General features: G+C 38.6%; 1 protein-coding gene across 3 annotated transcripts in view; it reads right to left on the bottom strand.

Moving 5' to 3' along the window:
* Nucleotides 1–1,234: 1,234 nt before the first annotated feature.
* ELOVL4 (ELOVL fatty acid elongase 4) overlaps nt 1,235–18,146 on the bottom strand; it is a 30,730-nt gene continuing 13,818 nt past the window's right edge. For all 3 annotated transcript variants that reach the window (XM_072331884.1, XM_072331885.1, XM_072331886.1), the window contains exons 2-6: nt 14,589–14,776; nt 11,829–11,909; nt 4,888–5,059; nt 2,992–3,119; nt 1,235–2,284 (exon numbers count right to left, since the gene is read on the bottom strand). In XM_072331884.1, coding sequence (XP_072187985.1) covers nt 2,009–2,284; nt 2,992–3,119; nt 4,888–5,059; nt 11,829–11,909; nt 14,589–14,776 — 845 coding nt within the window. In that variant the 3' untranslated portion in view covers nt 1,235–2,008. The remainder of the gene's footprint in view (nt 2,285–2,991; nt 3,120–4,887; nt 5,060–11,828; nt 11,910–14,588; nt 14,777–18,146) is intronic.

Consider the following 18,146-nt stretch of genomic DNA (forward strand, 5'->3'; position numbering starts at 1 on the left):
CATCTCAGCATAGACATTCTCTCCAAATCCTCTATTCTGCCACAAAATCCACAGTGGTGGATATTACTGATGAACCACTCAGGCAGTTGAATGAGCTCCAGCATCAGAAATAATTTCCCAGTAAAACAGATCATAACCAGCCCTTTTTTTTCCTACCACCAATTTTTTAGGCTTAGATAGTTTTCATCGAAGTGACAAGCTATGAACCCAAGACATAAAAATGTCCATATTGTGCAAAACAGGTCATAACAGGCAAATGGGTATTCGAGATGTATAAACTGTTACATGTGCCACGTATTACTCTCTATACCTAGAGCTGCGTGTACTTTTTCCCCTCAGTAATGTCACCGCTTCCTCCATTTAAGTTCATCACTGACAATGAGTATTTCTGGCCAGAGCTGGGAAAAGTGCATTTCAACAGCAACAATGCAGCTGTTGCAGTGATGAATAAAAACCCTGTGAGTTCAGGATGTGCTTTCTAACTCCACTTGCATTTTACTCACTGCATCCACAGCAACACAAAAATTCTGTCTAAATTTTCATTTTGTGTGGAAGGGAATTAACTTGTATCCCTATTTACTTCACAAAAGGAGTGAAGCATTAGTGCATCAAGTAAGACGAAAGGCTGACTAAAAGGCTTCTTTTAAAGCTTGTAGTAGCAATTATGACTAAAAACTGATTAGCAGAATCACGTTGTCAATCAGATTGAGAAGAACCAAGAATATTTTGGGACCAGATTTACAGAAGCCCAACTCTGACATTCACATTAAAATGGTGGCCCGCAAGTGTCTAGCAAATCGAGTATTGATGGTCATCAAACAGTAGCAGCATTTTCAGCATTGTGTTTGCAGTATTTAGAACTTCATAATTGAATTCTCTCTCCCCAAATAAAGTACCTGTCCTGTTGTTAGCACGACACGACACGCTGTACTTCTAAATAGATGTCAGTGTTGCTTTCTCTCCATCATAATGTTATCTTACAAGTTCCAGTGTCAATAAGCACCACAGGTTTAATGCAGGTCACAGATAACAAAGCCACAGGCCTGTTTAAATTGCTTGCTTCACACAATGACTGTTTCATATTTATAAATTCTTAAACTGTTTTCTTCTCTTGGCCACTCTAAGAACACCACCCCAAAATTTAAGTTCAAAATTGATGTTTTGACCCAAAGTACCACCTGGAAATAAAATCTCTTTCAATCCCAAAGAAAAATTTCCTCCTAAATTATGTGAATGGATATTTATATTAGAGGACTCCGTATTTCAGAAATCAGTTATTTAATGCTCAATATTCTTTTCAGCAGATGAAGAGGTAGGTATATTTCCACACAAGGAAAAAAACAAAACAAAACAACAACAAAAAAAAAACAACCAACCAAAAACAAAATAAATCAAAAAAACCCAAACAAAACAAAAAACAAAACAAAAACAAAAAAAAAAAAACAAACCAAAATAAACCTGTAACAGACACTAAATTAAATCAAGTAACGTCTGAAAAAGTCAAACACTGTTTTGACAATACATAAACATGACGTTTCTGAAGATACTCTCCAAGGAGGACAAGAAAAGTTGCGCGTTCTGATTAGATAATACATTGTAATTTGAAATTTAATAAATTTCTGGAAAGAAAACACAAGTATCCAAACGCTACTTCCTTCCCCCCTCCCTTCCCCAAAGAAATGTGGGTGCCAACGAAGCTGGTTGCATCAATGGTAGTTTTAACTTTTGGACTGCTAAACATGGAATTAACTGCAATTCTTCCTTACATTCACCAACACCAGCAGTCTACAAGTTTACACAGAGACCATATGCATGATAATTACATAATTACAATAGAAATTCAACTTTAAGTTTTGTTCTTAAAACAATCTTCATAAATAATGAAAATATCTGTGTTCTAGCTCTTCAGTAACCTAAGGTAAATTGGTACAGATAGTGTTTTTTTCTTCCTTTTATAAACCAAACTGTAGGTTCCTCACTGCCAACAATGGTTAAGGCCTGGATCAAGTTACTCTCCTTTTGCTTTTCCCTTTTTCTGCTTTTTTCCATTTTCCACCACTGGATTATTTTCTGCTTTGCTTACTCCATTTGCAACAGCACCGTTTGCTACTTTGCCATTCTTTACAGGTTCCTTGGGCAGCTTATATGTCCGATAATAGAAGTTACCAAACAAGAAAATGAAGGTGATAGCATAGAAAATGACACCCCAGTGCATCCATTTAGGGAAAGGACAATCAATATAAATAGACAAGGCTGTGTGGCCAATAGTCACATGGAACTGCACCTGAAAGACAGAAAGCACGTAATCAAAAAGGTCTGGATATATTTTGTAGGTCTGCATCCATGCATGCTAATGTATTAACTCATGAAAACTGAGAAACAGTAAAGCAGGGGGAAACTATATTTGGCTGTCATAACATGCAACATACTGGCTCTGAAGTGGATTTGAAAACTCAAACAAACAAGCAAACACATAAATAAAAACATACATAGAGACATATTCAATTGTAAGTAATAGTTATTCCTTTAGATTTTTCTTTTAAACACAATGGTGATTTTTTGGTACTCAGAGTAAGATAACTACGTGCTTGGTATCTGACTGCTTGCAGATACAGATGTTGAGGATGGTTGTTAATGCCATTCTAAGGTTGAACTGTGAAGCCATCTTTAGCCCTTTTCTGGTCTCATAATGATCCTTACTATGCCATTGATTAATAAGTCTTTGCTTGTTGAAATACAGTCTTCTTAAAACTTAAAAATGCCCATGAGCAGTAATAAGTATTTAAGAAGACTTCTTCACACAACAACAGTTGTATCCTTCAGCAATTACTTTAACTGTGTAATTACATTTAAGAACATAATAATTTCTAACTAACTTGAAATAAGACAGCTAAGAACTTTTGATAGGGACAGCACCTGTTCCAAAGCAGTACAGAAGCAAATCTACTCAGAGGCAACAGCTCCTCAAATGAATGGAGAAATTTTACTTACCAATTGCAATATAGTCAAGTATCGTTTCCACCACAGATATTTCTGAACTTTAGGGCCACAGGCAGCTAATCCGTAATACATGTACATAATAACATGAATAAATGCGTTCATCTGAGCTCCAAAAAAAGCTGTCCAGAAACAGAAGGAAGATTTTCACGTAATTAAAAAATAAATAAATCAATCTATTCTAGTATTATTCACGTGGTAGTAATCATTACAAAGCACATGGCATGCTGGGCTTCCATCTTTGAAACACTCAGTGGGATAGTGTAGACCTTACTGATAGCATGCACTGACAGAAATAGCTGTTTGTGCAATTAGGTGCCACTGCACTCGTGGAACTACTTAAGCAAAAGCTTTTCAAAATGTTTTTGTTGAATAGACTGAAGTCATGCATTACACATTAGCTGTTGTAGTGTAAGTGCAGTGGCTTTGCTAAGGGAACTATTAAAAGCAGTATTTGACAGTGTAAAGTATAAAGTGGTAGTAGGTTCTGAACTTCAGTTTGTTAAGCTGTAATGAAATGTTTGAAGTTCACACCTCAGCAAGACATCAAGAAACCCACATGGAAGTTTGATTAAAGAGGTCAAAAAACAACACAAAGCAAAACCTCACTTGCGGCTGTAATATGTCTAAGGGCACTGCAAAATTAGTTCATTTAAATCACTCATCTCTGGTTTCTTTATTTATGACTTACAAAACCCAGTATTTATAAATAAATATATAATACTTTTTTCAGGATGATCCATGCTGGAAACAAAGATCAGTGTTCATGTTTGGATTAGGATCTCTTTGCTCCATTTAACAGTGACAAACTAGATCATTTTAAGGTTTTATCACACTACCAGACAGGCTCCAAAGGGAAATGACATATAAGATCAAGACAATGCAGAGAACAGCTGCTGAAATCAAACAACTCGGATATCCATCTGTGGCAACTATGAGGATAATCTAACTGTTAGATAATTTATAACAGGTCTATCTATGTATACACTACCTCATCTACTAGCATGAGATATTTATAGTAAATGACAGCCTAAAAGCTGTATACATAACGTATTAGGTGGTTTGACAAAAAGTTAGTTTGGTGTTTACTGTATGTTATTCTAAGTATATTAAGCCTTAAAGCACATTACCAACAGAATTGGGTATTTTCCCTGAACCCTCGGCTCTGTAGAGCATATAATTTGAGAGGAACAAAAAAAAAACCAACAAAAACCAAATAAACCAAAACAAAAACAATGGCAACAAAGGTACAATTTAGGAAAGAAAGGATGTGGGAGGAACAGTGGAATAAAATTGAATGACGTAGGTATTAGAAAGTAAGAAGGACCGAAAAAGGCTAATAATGAATTATAGACTTGTGCCATGAATAGGTTTTAAAAGTTAATGGATGGATTTATTGGCTCACCTTCAAGGGAAGGTTTCAGAACTTTATATGTGTCTCTTAATACAAAAAGAAAGCAAACCCCAAACTCAGATATAATGCCAAAATAACATCTCCGTTAACTTCATTACATTTGCACACAGACTGTTGCTCATAATGAGATTTTGCAGTTCTCTGTATCTGCAAAAATTGAAGTTAGGCAAGATACATTCATCTTTCTATTTCATACAGAACTATGATAATTTTGAAAACAAAACTTCATGCCTGCAGTTGATGCCCATGAGAAAAAAAAGAGTTTTGCAATTCATTAGACTATGGGCCCTGGTATCTTTTCCTCCCCCACATTTCCCACAGAGGAAGATAACACACATTAAAGTCACTGCAGTGCTTCACTGCTATTTAAACAGCCTTCTACTAATGCTAAGTCCAGTAGAACTTTTTCCCACTGATCATAAACAACAATAATTCTGCTGTACGTCCACTCAAAATACAGGAGAAAGGAAACTCACCTTGTCCACCTGCAACCCACTTAATACCAATCCACCACAAAGTGAACATGGTGAAATGGTGATAGACATGAAGAAAACTGATTTGGTTGAATTTCTTCCTCAGGATGAAGAACACTGTATCTAGGTATTCGATTCCTTTGGAGACATAATACCACCATAAAGCAGCAGCTATCTGTAATGAGAAAATTAATAAATAAATTAGTGGTTTCCAGTTACTGTCTGAGTGGAGTTAAATTATCTCCAGCAATCTAATGCAATAGAAGACATCTCTTCCATTCCCAAATCCTGGTAAATTTTGCTGTGGAAACATTAAATGTCTGAAAGGATTAGAGTAAAAACAAAACCAATACACCATTCATCTACACAGGCTGCCCAGTGAGGCTGTGGATGCCCCGTCTCTGGAGTTGTTCAAGGCCAGGTTGGATGGGTCCCTGGGAAACCTGATCCAGTAAACGTGCAAGTTTGGTGGCCCTGCCAGGCAGGGGGGTTGGAGCTTCATGATCCTTGAGGTCCCTTCCAACCTGGGTCATTCTGTGATTCTGTACTCTGGATGTATTCTGAGTGTACTGCTCACAAATGATTACCACAAAAAAGAACTAGAAGTATTAAGAACATTACTATCTCTGGACAGTTTACCCATTAAATGCAAGGAGTTTGTGTCCTCATCCTGTATCTTGAGCTTTGTGGGAGAAGACTTCAAAAGAGCTTCCCATACTTATGGAGCAACATGGATATGGTCAGAACAACGAAGTTAAAAATTCAAGGTGAAATGAGCTGCAAAGGCTGAAACTTTACATGAAGTTTTTCAGTATCACAAGCACATGGATAGGAGGACACCAAATCATTCAGTAAGCTGGGCTGAGGTAGATTTCATATCTATTAGGAAAATATTCCACTTAGTTTCTTCCAGTCTATTCAGTAACACTCTTTGGAAACCAGCATTCCACTAGTGGCTACATTCCATTCAGGGAATGGAAGAAATGAGATCATGGGAGCCACGCAAGCTGCAGAGATATGACCTATCTATCTGACACAGTAGTGTTGCACACCCAAACTTCCCCCGCTCTCAGTCCACCAATTACAGCAGATGTCACATGAATGGGGCCTCCTGTTGAAACCAGAATATTGCTATACCAGGTTAAGCCCAGAATTTCCGTGTACTAATTTGCTAATACAGTGATGTTGGAATACATGGTTTGTGGGGACTCCCTTCCAGATCAGGAAGCACAGCAATGACTGCAGTTCCTGGCACTGCAAGTCAACTAGCTTGCTGTGCAAGGGTGGGACCAGAATGTATCCCAGATGGTGACTCATTAATAGAATTTAAAAACAAACAAACAAACAAAAAAGTGATGGAAATGGCAGCACCTGCAAGAAAAGCAGGCAATGTCATAACACACCCATTTGCAAGAAGTGTAGATAGAAGATAGATAGCAGAAAAAAAATTAAGAAGAGGGCAGCAGCTTCCCTGACCAAATACACACGAACGGGGATATTTAAGAGCATGGATGAGTGAGAGAATAAGCTTGTCACAACCATAAGTGGACTGTGAACGTTTTAAGAAATTACAGCAGAAGCCAAAAAAAAAAAAAAAAGGCAGAAGAATGCCGCAGTTCTGCATTGCAGACTCTGCAGTTTCCCAAAGGGACTGCACAGCTTACTGATGCCAAACTGCAGACTTCTGTGGAAATGTTAATCAGCGCCCTTCTCCCTAATTGACACAGTACAGCCTACTTCGGATCTCAGGAAGAAGACACTAATTTTGTCAGTTTTCTACCAAAAGATACATGCCAAAGTTGGAAAGATGCTTAATGAGAGAAAAACGACACCCACAGATACTGGAGTTCCCAGACATGCATACAAGCTGCAAGAACTATCAATACGTGTTACCCAATATCCAGTACAGTTCTGCCTCTGGGACAGATAGGCATGTGTATAACAACACCCACATCAAGGCTTTATCTCACACCCATGGATTAGCATCACAGCACAGCATCTTTTACAGATCTTTGCTAAAGCTGCATCTTCTAAATAAATTAAGATAAACATCTTTTCATCTCATGAGTTGACAGTAAATGCTCTGGCCTGCATCCATGGACTGACACACCTGCACTCACGCTCTTTGGAAGTGCTGTCTTCCGAGAAAACTGCAAAGAACCAATAGGTCAGCTACAAGCAAGCAAACTGCCTGGAAAGCTCAAAGCTACTGCCTATTTTGCTAAAGAAACAGTGGAATAACCTGTAAATTTACTGTATGACATACAGCAAAATGTACAAGAAAAATCCAACATTAAACTATTTTATGCCCAGGATGTTTTTGGAAAGTCAAACACTTTGTTTCTCTTCTTTTTAATTCTAACTGTCTTGCAGAGAAAGCAATTACAGCACGTGGATCGAAGTCAGCTTAACTTCTGATCAAAAAGCTTCCCATTACTTAAGAATAAAAATAGCTTCCATTTCTTTGCAGGATAATAACTGCTGACTTTTATGTTTATATAGATCTTTTGCCCGAAAGCTCTTTTTTTGTCCTCCTGCTTTCCATCCTGAGGTTTTACTGTTTATTCTTGACAGGTTCCAGGTACTGGCCTAATCTCAGAGCTCCCAACGCTTTATGAAGGCATTTTGACCATTAGCTCACAAGTGCAGAAAAAAATCAGATGTTACATTGTTTCCCCAAAGTCAGCGCTCTATCAGTGACAGAGGATAGAAAGTAGAACAAAACACCAACATGTAAGCTCTATTTAAGGAGTGGATGGTTACTGTCAAAGTTTTTCTGTAACGCACCAAAAATTATGACCTAATCCATAGTCTTTCTTTGGATGTAGCTTAAGAGCAAATATGCATTAAAACAGATCCATTCCTGTAATGAATAATACTATTTATGACCATACAATTTCTGTCAGTTTTCAGATGCATCAATGTAAATCTGTTAAAACACCAGATGGCACAAAAGATTACACTGTAGCCTAGGATTAAGGGAGTCAGCAAGAGGTCCAATCCTATGAACTCTGCTTGCTTGCAGGGTCTTTGAACAGAGGGCTCTTTTAACATGGAACTCTGCTCCTGAACCCTCTTTTCTCATTTGAGGTTGAGACAGCCATCCAGAAAGGGGTTTTAAGGAACAGGACTTCTTTTTAAAGAGATCTCATTTTCCTTCTGCTTCATTTATAGAAATTTATAGAACCATGGGGCTTATCTTATTAGAAGTTCCCCTTTCATAGAAATTTAGAGGAAACTATTCAATTTGTAGATACATTTAAAGAATGTGAGTAAAAGCAAGCAGCCTGCAGTTACAACCACAACTCATCATTGCGATTACAGTTAGTACACTTAAAACTAATTCACTGCAGATTCTGACTTCTCATCTCTCCAGAAATACAAACAAACTAGACCAGCCTTGTTCTGCAAAACAGGAACATGTGTGCACAAGCAGAGGGTGCAAGTGACTATTGACAGATATTAAAATGTTTTAATTCACACGGAATTATGAAATCCTTCACTTCAGGTACTGGAGCACCTAAAGGAGCACCCCACTGCCTGGATTTACAAGGGCTGCTCTGAAATAAATGTCTCGTTGGCCCACAGTGTCAGAGGCAAGTGTTGCTGGTATGGCAGTAGAGGCTGAACCTTTATGCCAGTATTCCATTACATTTTCTTGCCATGCGACAGATGGCAGCAGAGGGGCAGTCTGACAGAATGGCATCTGACATATGAAGCAAAGGTGTACCATTGGATTCCTCCATGCAGAAAAGATGACACCCATTGACATTCACTGAACATTTATGGAGACCAAATAGTGGAGGTTAGCAAAGTGCGACAGTGGGTGGGTGCATTTCAGCAGTGGTAACAGTAACATGAAAGACAAACTATGTTCTGGATGGCCACACAGAGCTGTCATACCATGAAATGAAGAGTGCCTCCATCAATTCATCTGTATCCTGAGCTTAATATAAACTTCAATGCCTTGGAAACAATCATGACAAAGTTTATGCCAGGTGAGTCCTACAGATACTTGTACAGGAATAGAAAGAACACTATATGCAAGTCTGTCAGGACCTATTGAACCAATATGAGGCTGAAGGTGATGGTTTCCTGAATCATTGTCATTAACAGTGATGAGACATGGTGTCACTGGTACCAGCTCGGATCAAAACTGCAGTTCATGGAGTGGGAACATGTAAATTCCCCACTGAAGGAAAAGTTCAAGACAATGTCCTCAGTAGATAAAGTTATGTGCACTGTCTTTTGGGATAGGAAAGGGATAATCTTTCTGCTGTTCCTGAAACATGGACAAACCATCAGTTCTGATCACTACATTGCAATGCTGACCAAATTGAAGGCTCAAACATCCAGTGTCAGGCCAGAGAAGACAACCTTTCCCTCGCAACACAGTAATACCAGGCTTCCTATCAGTTTGAAGACCATAGAGCACACTGCCAAACTTGGATGGACTGTTTTACAACACCCACCACATAGTTGAGATTTGGTGCCTTCTGAGTTTAATCTGTTTGGGCTGATGAAAGATGGACTGTATGTATCTTTGCTTTGGAACCATTAGCCAGCTTTCTGTACTCCCTGTAGGCAAAAAAAGACCCTTTCAATAGGCCCCTACATGGCAACTTTGTATTTGTACTTCATCCAGAAATGATAAAGATACAGAGGTGACATCAGGACTTCTATTTTCATTTAGATTGCGACATGCAATTAGATTGTTCCAGCTTCCTAGTCTCCGTAACAAAGCATGATACACTGAGATGTAGGCCAGATGCTTACTCTAGACTCCTTAGCTAAATTCAGTACAAGTGTAGAAAGTATAGTTTTCTACTTGCTACTTATTGCCTTAAATTGAGAATTTACCCAGAACCACCAGATTATGACCATACAAGGGTCTTGTCCAATAGCAGACTAAGCAATTACTGCAACACTTCAAAAAACTGAACCTTTTTCCCTATTCATCAGTTGCAAATTGAGCATATTACAACCTCAAAGTTTAGAAATAAAGTTTATGCAAGTCCACAAATTTGCAAAATCTTAAAAAGCTAGGAAATAAAAAGAATCTTGGCCACACATACCATAGGCAATTACTATATTGTACCAGTCCTTTTGTCTTTATTTCATAATCCTTTTATCCTCATAATAAACAAAATAGAATATAATTCTGTTGATCAGGTCTGATACTTGTACAGCATGTCTACACGTGCACCTAAAAGTGAGGCTATTAAACAGTTTTCATTTACAAACTGCTACATCTCTTCTGTTTAACAACAATAAAAATATGTCATGGTTTTGTAATTTTTGCTATTGGTATTCCACATCATAGCATCATGTGGAGCACAGAGAAGAAGAACTACATGTCCCAGAGGACCTCACGGTCTGAGAGGAAAATACATCATGGAAGTGAAGCTGGCTTTCTCTCTCACTGCTTGGCAGTGGGTGTGCCTCCAAGTCACGTGCCTTCAATTTCAAAGTAGGCTTCTCGGTCTTTGGAAAACTCTCTCTCACTTATTTTACTTGATTTATTAGCCTCAATTTCAATTAGATTGTATTATATTGTGTTATCTCACATTCCAATATCATAGTTAGTAAAATGAGTTTTCCTTCTTAGATTGTTGCTGCTGTTCTGTTTGTTTCCTTGAGCCCAGCTCCCATCTCCCTACCCCTTCCCCTTTTCTCATTTTTGGGGCCAGGGGGCCCACGGGCCTACTGCCCCCCTGTCACAGACATAGATTGATCTAGATAAATCTGTGACAAAATTCCTTTAATTTATTTCACCACAGTCCCTTGCTATCATTCAGCTGAGTATCAGGGCATTCTATTTTGCTTGTCTATTGGAAAAAAAAAAAAACAACCCACAACAAATAAACATAAAACCCATTTTTTATACTTCAATTATTTGCTTTTAAACAAAATAATAATATTATTATATATATTATAATATAATAATAATAATAATATTATAATATAATACTTCTGTTAGAAGTATTTAAGTGAACAACACAACGAATCCACAATACTGGTAAAGACAAAAGACAAGTGACTATCACCGCTGTTCTGCAACATAAGCCATTATACAGAAGTTTTAAGAAACAAACTTGTCTTTCTCACTATCACTCAAGCCACTCACACAGGTGTTTGAGTGCCCATGAACAGTCACTTTCTTGAATCATTTTTCAAGATGTGCTATAACCATCCAAGATACTTAGACAATAACACGCTTCCATTGCATTTTCAGGAACGTGTTATAATCTGCAGTGGATGAAACTTGCAAGGACAGCTGCAAGATTCTCAAGAGTCAGCTCTGCTGGAAGATAAGGTTTAACACATGAGCTAGTCAACAGTATTACCAAAGCTAAGAAGCATCTGCACTTTGATTTTAACTTGAATGCTTTCCAAAATACACACATTTGAAATCTAAGCTTCTGCAAAGAAACACAGTGACAAAACATTCGTCCAGAAGCTATTAAGAGTTCATGAAGCCAAACATGATAAAGGAGACAAAAAGTTGCCTCACCAGTATCAGTGAAGTGCAACCACAGTATATGCTGACAAATCTTACCGGCTTTGATCTAGAACTACACCTTTACTGCGGTAATGCTGTATCATAAACTGCAGCATAGGCTGGCAACCAAAGCATGCATACAAAGTTTATCCTGGCTCCTGCAACCAGGGCTGAAGCCAGGGATGGTATCTTTAAGACTATGCATCCTTGTAGCAGTCAGATGAAAGTTAATGCAAACACACTGACATTTGTGATTAACCCAGCTATGTGTAACGTAATCAAGCCTAAAGCAATCAGAGAATGTAACGGGATACAGTATGGCTGACAGAACAAGTTTGGATACTGTATCTTCAGACAAAACTTACAATGTAGTGTTATTACGCATACACCAATATAATGTATATTACACATGCACCAATAATAATAATAAAGAAATACTCACCCTAACTTCATAAACATTATCTGAATAATCCACAGTCTGGCAGACATAGCTGTACCCTCGAGCTCTTGATGATAAAAACAGCTGAAAATATTGAAGCCATACGTGAGGGGAAAGATACTAAATAAACCAAGTTCAAAACAGTTACCAACAAGTTTCTTGCTACATTAAACTTACCAGCACAAAGTAATTTAACTGTCCTAATTAGTCTTAATACTACTGATGAAAACCAGTATTTAGTTTTAACAATCTGCTTACACAATGAGCATTTTTTTCCTATAAAATTAAAAGTACTAATTTTCCTTGCTTATATTTCACCAGGTAAGTAAAGTCCTGAACAAATACAACCTTAAGATATTCAGACATGATTCTTTTCTCAGAGGGCTCTAGATTCAGAAACGAAAGATACCTAATTGCTTTCACAAAGAATAACAGAAACACAAATGCTGTGACACATAAGAGCAGACATTCTCTCCAACAAACAGGGATTAGACAATTTGCATCTACCAATCTTAGAACAATGTACCAATCAAAATCCAGAAAAAAAACCCTGAACAGCCAATGCTGAGCACACATAAAACATATGGAGAGACATGGCATGAAGAGAACTGCTCCACTTCATGCCAAGTGGAATGGCCTAAAGCACATCAAGTGCTTCTGTAGAGCCATGCCAAATAAAGGGTATTACAATAATCAAAGCAGGAAAAGATAAACTTTGAGCAAGTTTCCATTGGAAAGAAGAGCACTTGCCTAGAGCTGTACAAGGTTTAATTAATACTTTTAATTTTGATGTTCATATACGCTATAATCCAAGGCTGTTTAAAGCCAGGTAATCCCACTCTGTTGAGGTGCAAAAAGATAGCATATCTTGTAAACTGGGAGCTGTTGCAGTAAAGAAAATTGATACAAGAACATCTCCAAAACAGAGATCTCAGAATCCAATTATTTCTGTGTCACCTAAGCCTGTTTACAAGCCACTGTAAAAACCACTGTTCTCCTGTGTGGTTCCACATGGGCATAAGCACATCTGACCATATCAGTGATCTACAGAATAGTATTGTGTGCACCATTATAGAAAATAACCATTTTCTACTGTGGTCTGCTGATAATTAGGTAATTTCTCTAAAGTTCACTTGGCAAAGGCAGTAACAAATTTACTTCACCAGCCTGAAGCTACTTCAAAATGGAGTAAGAAATACATGAATTTGTGGCAAAATGGGGATCTGCATCTGAGATGTATGAATGTTTGAAGGTAAATTTGCACCTAAATCTCAATCTAAATTTGAGACCAACATAAGAGAGTCTTGGACTGTAAAATCTAGCAGCATTTTGTGGGATTGTCATTTTAATGTATATTATCAAAGGTGACCAATGCACTTTGTAATCAGGATGAATATTAAAATAACATTTAAATTTAAAAATAAGATCTATGGACCTTATCAAAAGCACTTCACATTCAAATTCTATTCTTAGAAATAGATGGAAACTTCGGTCATTCACAAAATACAACCAGAGTATCATTTTACCCGTAACAGCTACCTTACTCATGACAATTACAACAGGGGCGCATAGGTAATGCAAACCCCACACAGACTGAAGTAGAAGTTGCCTGGATAAAGACAACATTTGAAACTTGAATACTTGTATCATTCCCTAAGGCTGAGAAAAGTCACTTCTTAGTACAAGTGTTGTATCAACAGTTTGCTTGATTTAACATCCATTGAATAGCCAATTGAACAGCCATTTGAAATAGCAGGACATTAGAACCTCTGCCTGCAGCTGGGTAGTTACATTCATTTGTATATGAATTCAGTGGTCTGGCAATGCTACACAACTAGATTTATTATCCTAGAAGCAACAGACCTTTGGATGTGAACTAACTGCAAGCTTGGTGTAATTCAGCTTATGGATAATACAAACTGATTAAGAAAAAAGTGAAAGAGACAGAGATAGCACCAAAACAAAACAAACAAACAAACAAAAAAAGAAACAAACAAACTAATTTCAGAGGAATTTCAGTTTTAAGCTGCCAAGATGCCTCATCAATTTCATCAATTTCCACAATTATTCTTAGGTGAAAGCATTAAATTCTGGGTTATCTGTAATATCTTATTACATAACTGAATAGTGCAAGGAGATGTTATGGCTAAGATTAGTTACTGCAGTATGTCTTAAAAACTGCTAATCAACTAATATGAGGCTCTGGAGAGAGGTCAATATAAAGAATATTCCTGCTTTCCTGGCAAAAGTGCTGAACAGGCCATCTTGAAAAGTAACGCTGTAATTTTAACCATGTCATCTGTTTTCTTATTTCTGGAAATACAACTTGTAAATTCACAATCTTTCAGGGTTCACAGTCTTTCAGGAGAACCTTTAACCCACACGAGCAAAATCACAGTAACAAAAACTTCTCCTTAGCATCATATGTATTCTGAAACACTATCCTGGGAAAATGGTTTCCAAACTGTTACATAATTCCACTTAAATCTTTATGGACTCCAGTTATTCTGTACAGTATTTACACTAACATGAATCTAAGAAGATCTTCATCTAGATAGTGCACAAATCATATATATCCATCTAGGTATTTTATTCACAACCTAACTACTGAAATACTCATGTCAAACACAAATTCAATTCTAAACATCTGGGCTAAACCTCCTACAACAGACAGTATAAAATGCATGATATTATTTCAACTTCACATCTGTAGATACTTTCAAACCTTAGTAGGAATTCCCTTCTGTAAGAGTGCATACACACCTCTTTGAAAATGAAGAAGTTGAGTAGAACCATCCCAAAGTTGTAAACAACCAACAGGAAACGTAACTGGAAGGGCTCTCTTGTCTTCATCCATTTGGGGCCCAGCCAAACAGTGAGGAGATAAATAGTGCTTATAGTCAGTGTTGGAAATGGAGACTGCATCAAGGGCCAATCATCGACACGCTTGTCTGGGGAGGATGAAGCAAACAGAAGGAGTCAAACTCTCAACAAATTCCATCATCATTTTAGGTGCTGCATTCATTATATATTATTTTCTCCTGGAATAGCTGCATCAAGTAGCAGAAGCACAATATATTCATTCCAAAGGAATTAAAGAAAATAGTTTAGAAGGATCACATTACCTCATACAGAGATTCACTAAGTTAAACAAGTTCTACATTCCAGTTCTACAATCCAAAACAGTAAAAAAATATATATATCAGGTAACCCAAACTCAATCCAGCAATCCCCCAAAAAGCATTTTACTTAGAATGATCAGTGACTACAGCAGCAATATAACCAAACATTCAACACCATTCATTGAATCATAGAATATCCTAAGTTAGAACGGACCCACAAGGATCAGTGAGTCTCAGCTCTGCACAGCACAACCCAAAATTCAAACCCTACATCTGAGACCACTGTCCAAATGCGCCTTGAACTCCAGCAGCTTGCGGCCATGCCTGCTGCACTGGACAGCCTGTTCCAGGGCTTGCTACTCTCTGGTGCAGAACATTTTTTTAACAGTCACAGAGAGCAGAGCTCAGTGCTGCCCCTCCACCTCCTGTGAGGAGTCATTATGAGGCCTCCTCTCAGTCTCATCTTTTCTAAGCTGAAGATATCAAGGGACCTCAGCTGCTCCTCAGAGACCTTACCGTCTAGAGATCCTTCATCTAAATCCTTTGGATGCTCTTTAAGATTTTTGCATCCTTCTTATATCTTTGTGCCCAAGCCTGCACCCAGTGCAGGAGGTGAGGCCACACAGCACAGAGCAGAGCAGGACAACTCCTTCCCTTGCCTGATTGCAGTGCTTGACCTGATGCACTCCAGAGTATGGTTGGCCCTTTTGACTTCCAGGGCACACTTCTGAATCACGTTCAATTTCCTCTCAACCAGAACTCTCAGACTCCTTTTTCCATGCATCCTCCAGGGCTGCACACAGAGGTTGCCCTGTCCCAAGTGCAGAATCCAGCACTTGCTCTTGTTAAACTTTGTGTGGTTGCTATTGTCCAGCCCTCTCCAATCATAGAATCATTAAGATCAGAAAGGATTGCCAAGGTCATCTAGCCCAGCAGCAGATCCATCACCACAACATCCAATAACCACGTTACCAAAATTTCTCAAGAACTCTGCAAGATTTCTCAACTCTCAAGGGAATCGACTGCTTCTCCCAGTTGAGTACCACCTGCAAACCTACTCTGCATGCATTTGAGTCTTGAGACTAGATCGTTTGTAACAACATTGAAGATAACTGTTGCAAATGGAAGACACAAAAATTTGGGGAAGTGCTGATAAAGTTGTTAGTTTAAAGCGTGGCATCAAAATCTCCAATTATATATACTTTATATGTAGTACATGATGTCAAATAACTTTGCTATTTGATGCATATCAGTCTGATGTATTTCAGACAAAAAAAAAAAAAGTAATAACATTACTGAAAAAATACTAGATAGAACAGTTCAGATAGCTCAGCTTAAAGTAGTCTATGCTTCTATGCTGGAGATGATGGTGTGTTTTTTTAAAATGCCTTAGAGTCACTCCTGGGATTTAGCATTGCACATACTCTAGGACCCAGAATTTGCCGTATAAAGTCCCAGATCTATGTCAAAAGAAGCATTCAGCCTGAGGAACCAGTGACATTCAGGATTAAAAGATGGCTCTGCCGCAGAGGAAGGACCGAAGTGACTACATGAATGTCTCTTTCCTCATTTTCTCAGTGTTTCCTTCTGCCTCTCCTATGAAGGCTAATCACTGGCTATAGCAATAGAAAGTAACTGCTCCATTACTAACAACCCTGCAGATGCTAAGTCAGTGCAGAAGGAGGGCAGGAGGTGTTCCAGGCACCCACAGGCACCACATGGAGCAGATCTCTATGTGCAGTCACAGAGGAGCCCACGGTGCGATGGTGGATGAGGTCTGAAGGAGCCACAGCCACGGATACCCGCACAGAAGCAGCACAGACAGGAGCTGCTGTGGTGAGTAGCCCATGGTGGGGTGGGAGGGCAGGGGAAGCTGCACCTGTGGGGAGCAGTACTCAAAGGGTGGGCCCTGTGATACAGAGCCATGCTGGGGCAGTGCTGGGAGAGATGCAGCCTGTGGGAAGCCCATGCAGGATCAGTTTGGTAAGGACAACGTCCCATGAGAGGGAACCTTGTGGAACATGAGCAGTGAGTGACCATGAGGGAGTGGCAGAAACCAAACATTACAGATGTCAGCCCCCATTTCCCATTCCCATGTGTTACTTGTGGGGAGGAGGTAGGTGAGGGTGGATAGGAAGAAGGCATTTGTAGTTTGCTTGTAGTTCTCACAGCTCTGGTCTATTATCAGCACGTAATAAATCACATGAATCTCTGTAGACTGAGTTTGTTTTGCGCAGAACTCTGGTGCAACGAGGTAGGAACAAAACAGTATGGCCATCCCTCCTTCTCCACTTCTCATTACCTTAGAGGCTAAGAACATACATTAGAATTATTCTTTTAGAAGCAGATGTCGGGAGACCTTCTGTATTTCAAATAAATCCCACACATTGTGGTCTACAAAAAGACAGCATGTACAGCACTGACTCATCTTGCTTCCTGTTGATTTTATCATATTTAACCTGCAAATTGCAAATACAGTGCTTTTTAGGACTGAAGCCATCAGTCTTAAAAAGAAGTGGAAAAGAAGAAATAGAAACTACTCTAGCTGCTTCCATTATGACTGTTAATAAAAGAAACAAGAGAGAAGCAGCGTTGTTCCTGTGCATGGAAAACTACAGCAAGCTGGATGCTACCAGAGTGATAGCAGTCAGACTTGCCACTGCAACCCCTGACAGAAGCCATGGGCAAACAGGGCAAGGAGCACCGGAATGACCGGCAAAAAAAATCAGATAAGCTGGTTGTGAAAATCGAGGCAGTTAAACACAATGGAAGAAAAAGATAAAAGTTACCTTTTATACTTCAGTAAGTCCCAGAGACAGACAATTGTACTGCTGTATAACATACTCTGTGTAAAACAACTGCTGTACAGTATAGTACAGTGAACTGACACAGAAAGAACTGCCCCATTTTTCACACCTCGTAGAATATTACCTACTGAAACAGAAATGACACCGCTGTGTCACAATTATGACACTATGATCTCCCTTTTGATTCAGTTTCCTCTTGCTTTTAGTGATCACTCAACAAATCTGAGCTAAAAAGCAGCAGAGACCATTTAAAAAAAAAACAAACACACACAGTAAAGGAGATCCTCGTCTTCCACATGATATGAGGCAGTGGGTAAAGATTTGTTTCTGCCAAGTAAGAAGGAAGAGTTCACTTCTTAATTAAGAGACAGTTGGGTAAAAGTCAACATGAC

This window comes from Excalfactoria chinensis, chromosome 3 (assembly GCF_039878825.1).
Source record: "Excalfactoria chinensis isolate bCotChi1 chromosome 3, bCotChi1.hap2, whole genome shotgun sequence".
NCBI lineage: Eukaryota > Metazoa > Chordata > Aves > Galliformes > Phasianidae > Excalfactoria > Excalfactoria chinensis.